We start from the raw sequence: 11,392 nt of genomic DNA on the forward strand, positions 1-11,392 counted from the left end.
CCCCCCCCCCGCCCCCCCCCCCCCCCCCCCCAGTGGGATGGGGGAGAAAATCAGGAAAAAAAGTAAAACTCATGGGTTGAGATAAGAACCATTTAATAGAACAGAAAAGAAGAAACTGATAATGATAATGATAACACTAATAAAATGATGACAGTAATAATAAAAGAATTGGAATGTACAAATGATGTGCAGTGCAATTGCTCACCACCTGCCGATCGACACCCAGTTAGTCCCCGAGCAGCGATCTCCCACTCCCACTCCCCCCCCAGTTCCTATACTAGATGTGACGTCCCATGGTATGGAATACCCTGTTGGCCAGTTTGGGTCAGCTGCCCTGGCTGTGTCCTGTGCCGACTTCTTGTGCCCCTCCAGCTTTCTTGCTGAAAGCTGAAAAATCCTTGACTTTAGTCTAAACACTACTGAGCAACAACTGAAAACATCAGTGTGTTATGAACATTCTTCTCATACTGAACTCAAAACATAACACTATACCAGCTACTAGGAAGACAATTAACTCTATCTCAGCTGAAGCCAGGACACCCCCTTTCTTTCCTGAAGTTTATAGGTCCTGAAGGTATATATGTACCTGGTTACAAGGTACCCCGCCTTCAAGCAGGAGCATAGTTTGGATATTCTTCTGGAGTATAAAACGTACGTGGTTTGACCCGCAGCTCCTGGGATAATCTAAAACTCAAGATTTCCGCTCCCTGAACAAGTGCCATAAGTATTGTGAAAAAATGGTGTCACCATCTTAGCTACCGATATCTTAACACAAACCAGTCAAAGAACCTATATCCAGGGAAACAATTTTACAGATTGGGTTCCAGCTTCACAATAGTACCTACTTCTAATCCAGAGATTAGTGCCATATAAAATACAGCACTAATAGCACACATAGCACTACCTTATATGAAGTGCTTAAACTTTTTTCCTTAAAAAAAAAAAAAAAAAAAAAGAAGAAAAATTATTTCCTATGAACTGGCCTACTGAGCCCAGTGCTTAGTTTAAATTAGCTATGTTGAATCCTAATCTAGTTTTTTTTAAACCCTCCCTTGTTCAGCTATATGCTTAAGATTAACACTGTACTCCACACTTAAACCAGAAATCTAATTTTTAACAACAATATCCACTTAAAAAAACCCAAACAAACCACAAATCCAAACCTGGCTCACAGTTACTTAAAAGTGTTTAGAGAGTTGAAAATCTGACCTGTAACTGTACTGAGTATGTTTAGTCTGACATAGCAAGTTCAGCTATCCTAGAGCTGGGATGGAGTATGCATCAATAATTTAAGAGTTAAAAAAATAGACCAAAAATTCCAAGCACTCCTCAAAAGGACACAGAAACTGATAGAACAGCTGCATAGATATCTAAAAGTATAGTTCTAACTGATTCTGTTGGAAAAGATAATGAACAACAACACATTTGGTGAAGTTCAGACCCACATTAAGAAGTGGTAACGTACTGGCATACGTAGTATTATACATAAAAGTTACCTTCAAAATGCAACCAACAAAATGGGATGAAACAGTAACTTTGCTGGAGACCAAGTTTTTTCTAAACTTGGAGAAAAGTCCATCAGCTACAACAGTAAGTGGTGCATGAAGTTCCTGCAGCATAAAGAAAAAATAAAAAAAGATGACATTTTCAATTTTACTTCAGAACAGTGGGAAACAACTCCCAAGCTCTCATTTTCAATTGTATGTTAGATGGTCTACAAAACAATAAACATATAAGAGGATCACAGACCATATTTATAATATGTGTATTAAGAAATACAGTATTTTTTGCCTTCCTCATATTCATATTTAACTCTATTTCCTCTAAAAGTTGATCTAACGATATACTCCAGCTTTTTTAGACATGCATTCAGATAACATAGTTACAGGGACCGTGTAGGAACTTAGATTAAAAAAAAAAAGACAAGAAAGTAGAGTAATTACTCCCTTCAATCTATAATACTCTTTAGGAGAAAAAAGAAAACAAAGAAGAAATTTTAAATTAAAGAACCACGCATAAGCAACTAAAGAAAAACAAACCGAAGTGTAACAAACTGAAATGAGTAAGTATACCAAGATCTTCTTTAAAAGACCAAGCAGTGAACCCTGAGCAGTTCCTAGTATACTTAGGAACTATAAGAACAAATAGTGTCTATAGACAAAATACAAAATAAAATCTGAGTAAACTGATTAGGTTCAGCCTGAACATATGCACAAATTCCTAATGTTGTAACACATACATTGTTCTCTAACATAAGCAATTATTCTGATTACTAAAATGTATTTTTAAGCATTTTACTGCTATAGTAATATAACATTATTATACCAGAAAGCATTTAGAGGCAGATGTTTCCTTCTACCTACAGCTTTGTCAATGTCAGTATATTCAATGATTTAACTGCAAATGACTATAAATTTATATCGAGCATTAGTCCTTGGCCTTCAATAATCTCATACATTTGGCATGGAAACAGTTTCCCTTTTAAGCTTTTAGGATGTAAGTAACAAAGCAAAAAAAGCACGCTGTGTTTCATTAGTACTCCTGGAAAATATTTTATTATTGGATGGAAGCATCTGGTGAGCCAGTATGTGGATGGGTTCCTCTATGAACAGCTCTTGCACACATAGGAATGGACTTAAGTCACTTGTGTCACACAATCCTTACATCTTTTGCTGTGTGAAGGGAAGTTGGACAAAATCACATGAGAGTAAAGCTAAATAAAATAATATATGTTTGTGGTGTCTGAGCTTTTAGAAATGAGCTCCTGACTAGAGATAATGAAACCTCTTTCCTATGGATTCCTGTCTCAGATGATTGCAACCTCTAATTATTCCTGCAATTAGAGCAAAGTCACCTGCCCATATGGGTTCCCTGGTGTCTAATGATCTGAACATTCATGCTACAATTTTTCCACAGTCAACATACTAAGACCTTTACTCTATTCAGTTGCCCGGTTTTGATAAATTTAATATGTTCACTTTTAGCATACTGGCTAATTTGAACCTCATTTAAGAGAATAAAAATCTCAAAGGTAATGTGGTAGACAAGAGGGATGGAGAGAACAGAAAAACACAGACACATAACATAGATCAGCCTCCTTTCTCTATGAAAGCAGGCTAAGGAATGTAAACAGGCCTTGGTTTTGGCTTTGGGTTTTTTTTCCCAAAGTAGTTTCCCAGTTGTAAAAAGTCACAGGCAGGGAAACACAGTTACAAGAAATGTTTAATGGAAATTTCTTACACTAGATTTCTAAAATCAAAGGAGATCTAGGCCAGCAAATGAAACAGCTCTTTCCAGCCACAGAACTTCAGCATTCAGAGCAAAACAAGAATTTGCTTATCCCCATTATACAGATAGGGAACTCAAAGCCTTAAGAACAACATCCATGCTCTCAGGAAAGATGCAAGCTGGTCACTGGTCACCCTACTGCTGGTCAAATAAGTCACGCTTAAAATTACAACAACAACATCCACAAATATGTAAAGCTTAAAAACAAATCTCAAAGCAAAATATGCACTATGCCCCTCCACTCCCCAAACAAAACAAAACAAAACAAAACATAACAAAACAAACCTATATTGCTGGATGATAAAGTCAATTGGACTTGGGGGGGGGGGGAAGCAAACCACCCTCCTCCCAAAAAACTTCCTCCTCTCCAAATTCCCCATCTTTCCAGTGTGATTCAATGGCTTATTCTATTAGAGTGGATTTCCTAATATGTTTTTATTCATTTTACATGACATGTAAGACAGACCAAGGAACAGGACTTGGAACTCCCCCTTCCTCCAGCTAACCTCAAGAGGGGTCAAGGATGTCTCCACTCGGCTCTCTTACAGGTTCCTACTTAGACCACTTTGCCATCACATGGGCTGAAATGCCATTTGCCTCCGGTGGGTCTAAAACCAGCTAGCACTCCTACATCTTGGGCAACTACTTTTAAAAGGCTCTCTTACCTATGGTTTTATACCACCATTTCCATATCTAAACGACCTAAAGATGAGAGATTTTGTTAGTAATGCTCAGAACAGGATCTTCCAACTACTCAGGAACTTTCTCAATCTTGTATGGAGGGCAGCAGTGTGTAGGCAGGAGATTCCTGTCTTCCCCATCAGAGCACATCTGAACACAATGGCTATGTAACTTTAGGTAGCAAAGGAATTTTAAAGTCAACAAAGAAGGAGATTACAAATTTGGCTTTTCTAGAGAATAGGCAGTATGTCCAGAACTTCAGCACATAGGTTCTACCTAGACTGGTCTTTCCAAAACTTATTATTGTAAGTTCACACAGTTTCACAGCATTTAGCCAGCACTTTAGCATTAGTTGAGGCAAAGAACATTAATCAAATCAGTGATTCAATTAAAATAGGCCAGAACTCTTTCTGTGATCCAAGAAATGACTGGACAGAGCGATCTCTATGAATAGGTACCTATCTTCTTATTTTCAGACACCTCAGTCGATAGTGGAAGTATATGTGGAAATGTAGACCATTACACACAGGCAAAGCATAAATCTTAATATTTTATTATTTTGGAGATTTTAAACTCCAGACATATGAATATTGAAATTAATAATGAACTGAATTCTCCAGTTATAACCAAGAAGTTATAACAAGAATACACATATGCCAGGACTGTATCCACTAGAAAGTAACCTCCCTTTATTACAGCTTTCACTTTCTTGATAACTGCATTATCTATACTAGTGCTCAAAAATAGAGTTTTTCTAAAAAAATTATGCGTGTGTGTATATATATATTTATATAAACCAACCCTTGGTTTTCTTAATAGTTTAACAAAGATAGTAACAGAAAACCATCTTACCTTAGTGTCTCCAGTTTCTCTGTCCCTGTACTGAACACCCACGACACAGTCATCTTCCTCAAGCAATTGTAACACAGTCCCCTCAATGAATTTTGCACTGAAATAAAATAGAGCGGTTAGAACATAATGAAAGAGGATTGATGATGCCAACATTTCAAGACACGAGACACAGAAGGAAAACCAGATCTTCACTAATCTTGTCTCTGCCAACACACTTTGTTTAAATTTTACAAAGATGTGTTCTCAACCACTTTCAGAAGCCACACTAAATGTCAAAAAGTGCTTGTCATTAATTTCAGTTCAACACTACCATTTGGTTTGATACATGAGAATATTCTAAAACCGCAGTGCTTATCTTGAACACCCTACCACTTAGCAGAATCCCCAGTTGTGCTTCAGGTGCTCCATGGGCAAGGGAGAGATGCAGAGAGGAGTCTGACACTTAATAATGGTCAGAAATGAGGCAGCTGACTGAGTCATCCCTGCTAAATGGTGGGAAACGCTGACAGCGAGGGTGAAACCTAACTCCAAGCAGAATTTAGGAGCAAGATCCGACGTAGCACTTTGACACTTAACATGTATACTAGATAAAAGCGAAGCACCTAATTCTCAGAGTAGATCAAAATAATCTAACCTGTTTAGGACAGATACATCTAGCTTTTCACTAACATGTACACTAGATAAAAGTGAGGTACCTAATTCTCAGAGTAGTCCAAAATAATCTAACCTGTTTAGGACAGACACATCTAGCTTTTCACCTCAGGAATTCAGGATACAACTTTTTTTTTTTTTTTTTGCTATTTATGATTTTAAAGTTCTGCTAATGCTTACATTTGGAGTTTGAACTGAGCATCCCTTACTTCTACCACCCAACCAGAGCTATTTGGGGTTCACAAATTATATCTCTGTTCTTTAAATTTCCTTGTTGTGTCTGAGCTCTTAAATCTGATCCCAGCAGTTCAGACTTAGCAGCTCAAAATGGACACTCTCTCCCCCTCACAAATATTTTCATATCCAGATGGAATTCCACAACTTGGAAAAATGAGCTAAAGGTCCAGGTGAGAATAAAACAGTTTGGTATTTTAGCCTCTCAGAGGGAACATGAGCAACTGAATTCATGTCTTTCCGACATGTCAGCCAGCACAGAAATTTCAGAGCAGATCATGACTGGCTTAATTTACCAGGCAACAGGCAGGTTGGCTGTATCAAAATCTGAATGGTTATGCATAAGCACACTAACAGAAACTTCAACAGCAAGGGAGTGCAGCAACATGTCAGGTTAATAGTAGGTGAATCGGAGTTCTGTGGACCCTATCGGCCTTAAATTTCTTTTATAGTTGTCATTTCAGTTACCTAAGTAAGTGCTCACTTCTTTTTCTGGTTCTCACCCCCTATAAAAATGATTAACTAATGATGCCCTACCTCTTTCTTCTTCAAAATTAATTTTACTCATCTGAAATAAATTCATATTGACTAGTACTTTTAAAGAGGATATATTAATCAGTAATAATTATCCCCTATATTTTCACAAGCTTTCAGATGAAAAACAAAGCCTCATGGCACTATGATGAGTTCTTGATCTCTCCCGCACCTTAATTTAACATGCAGTTTTCTATGCTACAATTAAAATGAAAAGCAAACCTACACAACATGAACATTAAAGACAGTGTGGAAAAAGGGAAAGAATTGAATTCAAGTCTCAAACATTAGCTTTTGTAAGTTTCTGCTTCAAAGACTGTGTACAGCTACTGGAGTTTGCCCCATAAGTTGAGCAAACAGATGCCCAGATTTCACTGAACTCAAAGCCTCAACAAGAAGGCTTTAGCTTTTATAGTTAGTAAACACGGTTGTCACTAATTTTAACTGTACTACAGAGCTGCTATCTTTTAGTGCTACTTTTAGTAGTTTATATGATATAACAGATATGATAGGAGAAAGCAATTTTCCAGTTCAGAATAGACATGTAAGGTAAAAAGATGGTAATGCCAAGCTTCCCTTCAAAGCATTATTTAGGGGAAAAAAGAGACAAAACAAAAAAACGCCCCACAGAAAACAGCACCTAGAATCTATTCTGTTTCAAGAAAAGTTTCCTTCTCATCTCTTGTATAAAAGAAAGAAATCAGTTAAAGAGGCAATACCAAACACTAATTCTTATTTCATTAGGAAGAGGTGTCTTCAAGATTCTGAAAAACAGAATTTAATAACTGGAAAGAGCCAATTCCATTTAGTGCTCCTTTCTAGTTATTTTGCTTGACTTCTTGTTATCAGAAAAAACAGAACAACATGCAAATGTAAAAGAGGCTTGATTTCTGGCATCACATATAACATCAGTGGAAGAAATATATGTCCCTGCTCACTGCAGGAGGGTTGGACTAGGTGACCTTTAAAGGTCCCTTCCAACACAAACCATTCTATGACTCTAAGAAATGTTCCCAGATTTGCCAGTCGTTTCTTGACCAAAGAACTTCTACGCTTTGCTCACTGAGAAGAGGTCACTTCTTCTGGTAAAATGCCAAACCCAAGAATCAGCAGAAGAGAACCAGCCTTTTACCCTTGAACTGTTCTCTCACACAGAGGGGCCAGTACCTTGCCTCATATTTAAAGCCTCTATTCCCATAGTTTAAAGATTAACTTGTCCCAAAGGGTAACATATGATGTATACACAGCGTATGAACATGTCTACAGAAAACAGAACGAGTAACTATAGCTGTTACTTTCTCTCAGTCTTGTTCATTGGAGCCTTATGTGCTGGGACAGAGCGAAATGGTTAAGGAATCTCACGGATGCTGGGAACAGTGCTTCTGAACCTCTGGGTCCCAACTGTGCTGTTCACAAGGTGACTCACTTGGGCTCTGCCATAGCTGCCCTTCGGAGACCCATGATGAACTGGCCATGATGAAAAGATCTTCCACTTGCCACACGGCCATCCTCAGACATTGGATAAGGAATTTCAACCTCCGAGTTGCTCTCCATGTCATGAATTATGTAACCATTTACTGTTTGTGAATCAATACCTTCTACTGTATCTGCAAAATATAAGCCAATAGATGAGTTTTAAGAAGTCTTTAAGAAAGCTTAATTATGTATGAAAAGTATTTCTTTACATAGAGTCCAATTTTCTCAATCAAAACACACATGTTGAAGGGTGAATATTTTCAAAATGGCAGACTGGAAATATACAAGCAATTTCAATTCAAATATGAAGCATAGATAATGTATTTCTTCATTTTCCCTGTAGGCATTCTTTTTCTAAAAACATAATTGAGTGTAGTAACTGGTGTGTTATAGATATATTTACATTTTGAAATGCACTTACCTTCAAGACCCAACTCTTTAAGTGCATTAAAACCTCCAGGTTGCAACAATTCTCCAACTATCCTGTCAGGTTCTTTCAGATCCCTCTCTATCACAGTCACCTTTCTTCCATCCCTCGAGAGCACTGCGGCCAAGGAAGAACCAAGGACACCTGATCCCACAATGATAATTTCTGGATTGTATTGAGGTGATAATGTTGCATTTGGAGCAGTCTCTGTCAGATATACATCTGGGAAGTTTACTTCTCTTTTACCCTTTAGAAAAGAAAGCCAACAAAGTTACACGTGTCGATGTATCTGTACCATAACCTTGTCAGAGGGCTGACTTTGGACTAGTTCTACTTTGACCCACGGGACTGAGAGCGCATCAGTAGCTGGAGAGCATCTTCCAGTTTAGTTTTGTCCTAAATGAAATCAGTTGTACTCTACAATGCAACAAAAACACAACAAGCAGAGAAAAGAAAAAAACAACACTGCCCAAAGAAAGTCAAGATACTTGCTTAAAACTGTCCTGTTGATCAAAGACAAACCACTAACATAGTCTCAGAGAGACTGAAAGTCAGGTTCCTATAAAAGGCAGTAAGCCAAGGCAGTCCCATATTCTTGGTCTATAAAGTAACACACCGATGCCTTCATACCAGTGAGCCACTGCCACACGGAAGCCTTAGCACTTTGCAATGAAAAAGTTATCAGATTCACTGGAAAATGTATTTCTCTTTAATTTTACCGTAAGTGAACCTACCTACCAAAATAACAGCTTATGGTAATACTCAGCACGGAAAAGTGTCAGCAGAAGCAGCTACTTGTAAAATGTTACAGAGAAGTGGTGCTGAAATGAAAACTCACCAGACGAAGGTATCGGCAAAATTACGATTCACCTACATTTAAAACTGCTAAGAATTGACATACATCGGATTACATACCAGTTAACATACAAACTGGTACCTGAAGACCAGCTATGTTATAGTACCTTCCCAACAGCATCTAATCACATACACTTCAAAGAGAAAAAAAGTTGTAAGGGCAATTCCATTGCAAACCTGCAAGTCATTTCTCCAGCTGGCAGAATGAAGAATTGAGTCCAATTCACTCTTTCACAAATGCCTCAGCACTGCAGTGCTGACAGTGGTAAAAATACGATTGCGTCAGAGAAACAAATGCCCAGAACAACACTGACACCAGAACTTCTAGTGGCATGGTGTCATGTTTATATCTACAACCCAGGAAGGGTGTGCAAAACTGTCTGAATTCAGATAATAGAAGAAATTGGGGTAAAGGCAGGCTTTACCAGAAAAAAAAAAAAATCCAGAACTTTTGACTTGCGGCCAAAAATAGTTTCAAGTTCTTTTGTGCAAGGGGTCAGTGCTCAGCCAAAAATGCCCAGAAGTACACAGGAAAGTAGCCAAAGAGTGCTAACCCACAGATGTACTGAATATGCACGTCCAGTCGGTAGTCTTGGATGGCAGGACTCCAGCTAAGCTACAGCCATGAACTACAGCTCTCTCCACTGTCTCACAGCAACTCTCATGCTGGGCTCAGTGGAACAGACTACCTGAGCCCAGCTCCTGTAGCTATTGTACAAGCAATAGTTTAGGAATAATTTCCAAATAACTCTATCTGCAGTTGTCTAGACAAATGTGTTTTATCCATAAATATTAGGAAGCTGATCACAGAGCCACAGAATGGCTGGGGCTTGAAAGGACCTCTGGAGGTGATCTGGTCCAAAGCCCCCTTGGTTCAAGCAGGGTCAGAGCAGAGTGGCCTAGACCATGTCCACCTGGGTTTTGAATACCTCTAAGGATGGAGACTCTGCCACCTCTCCAGGCAACATGTTCCAGTGCTTGGTGACCCTCACAGTAAAAAAGTGTTTCCTGACGTTCAGATCAAACCTCCCGTGTTTCTCTTTGTGCCCATTGCCTCTGGTCCTGTCACTGGGCATCGCTGAAAAGAGCCTGGCTCCATCCTCTTTGCACCCTCCCGTCAGGTATTTATATACATTGATGAGATCCTCCTGAGCCTTCTCTTCTCCAGGCTGAACGGTCCCAGCTCTCTTAGCCTTTCCTCATAGGACAGATGCTCCAGTCCTTCATCTCTACAACAGACTGGCAACTGAAGATACTTTTCTGCTAGTTTAATAATCCTTTACTACAAATATTTCTTCAAACACTTACCTTTGATTTGACTCTACAAACCCCCTGGTCTATCACTTAAATAAGTTTCACTGTTTCTTTTGCCATCCAAAACTAACAGAACATACAACAAATCAGACATCCAGCATCTAAAGACAAACCCCCTCCAACCCTTTCTTAGCTCCTTTCCCTCACCAGGGCAGAGGGTCAGTGGCCAGAGGGAACAGCAGGAGGACACTGCACCCCACGTGCCATGTCTGAATTGAACCTACCTTTCTGGATTTGGGCTGTTCAACTTGTTGAGATCCTGGGGTGGGTTTGGCCCAGAAGAAGCCAACAAGTGGTAAAGCTGAGAGAACGTCAGAGAGCATCCCCAGCTGGGTCTTCCGCTGCTGCTGCTGCTTGGGCCCCCTGAAACGGTACCTGTACGACAGCAGCAAGCCGAGGGAGAAAAACACTAACACGGAGAGCAGTACCTCCTTATTAGCGTAAGTCATGAGGTCTCCACACTTTTTATACACGTAGATGAAGGAGGCGATACCCAGAAAGGTCCACATCGTGAGGTGACTGGTCACTGTTCCTGGTTGCTTCCTCCAAAGCTTTCTCGTCGACGGATGCTGCCCCAAGGGGGGGTTTTGCGCGAGTTACGAATAAATGTACGTACAGAAATGCAAAGACTTCCTTTGCGATGGAAGGGAGGGAGATCGCAATGAAAAAACAAGGAGCTCCACAAAACCCTGTAGAGGAACAAGCCTCCCCTCGCTGGGCTGCCACAGGAGCCCAGAGAGAGGTTCCAAAAACGCCCCCCCCCAAATCAATATAAAACGTCGTCTTAAAAAGCGCCGATCTCCCCCACCGCACCTTAAGGAAACGCACGCCGCCACAGGCGATGCTCGCGGAGCCGGAGCTGGTCCCCGCCGCGGCCCGGCGGCTTCCCTCCCCACCGCCTCCCGGGGTCACCCCTCCGCCGTGCCCAGCCCCGCCTCGGCTGCCGGGACGGATGCGCCTCCGTTCGGCGGCGATGCAGCCGGAGCCTCCACGGCCCGTGAGTGAGGCGACGGCGCTGCCAGGGCGCCGCCCCGGCCGCCGGTGACGCGCCCAGGCGGGCGGCTCGGGCGGAGGAAGGCT

General features: G+C 40.5%; 1 protein-coding gene across 1 annotated transcript in view; it reads right to left on the reverse strand.

Moving 5' to 3' along the window:
- SQLE (squalene epoxidase) overlaps nt 1-10,821 on the reverse strand; it is a 17,141-nt gene extending 6,320 nt beyond the window's left edge. The window contains exons 1-5 of the mRNA XM_010576924.1: nt 10,537-10,821; nt 8,138-8,390; nt 7,667-7,847; nt 4,822-4,918; nt 1,497-1,610 (exon numbers count right to left, since the gene is read on the reverse strand). Coding sequence (XP_010575226.1) covers nt 1,497-1,610; nt 4,822-4,918; nt 7,667-7,847; nt 8,138-8,390; nt 10,537-10,821 — 930 coding nt within the window. The remainder of the gene's footprint in view (nt 1-1,496; nt 1,611-4,821; nt 4,919-7,666; nt 7,848-8,137; nt 8,391-10,536) is intronic.
- Between the last annotated feature and the right edge of the window lie 571 nt (nt 10,822-11,392).

This window comes from Haliaeetus leucocephalus, unplaced genomic scaffold, assembly GCF_000737465.1.
Source record: "Haliaeetus leucocephalus isolate CR32 unplaced genomic scaffold, Haliaeetus_leucocephalus-4.0 Scaffold555, whole genome shotgun sequence".
In the NCBI taxonomy this organism is placed as follows: domain Eukaryota; kingdom Metazoa; phylum Chordata; class Aves; order Accipitriformes; family Accipitridae; genus Haliaeetus; species Haliaeetus leucocephalus.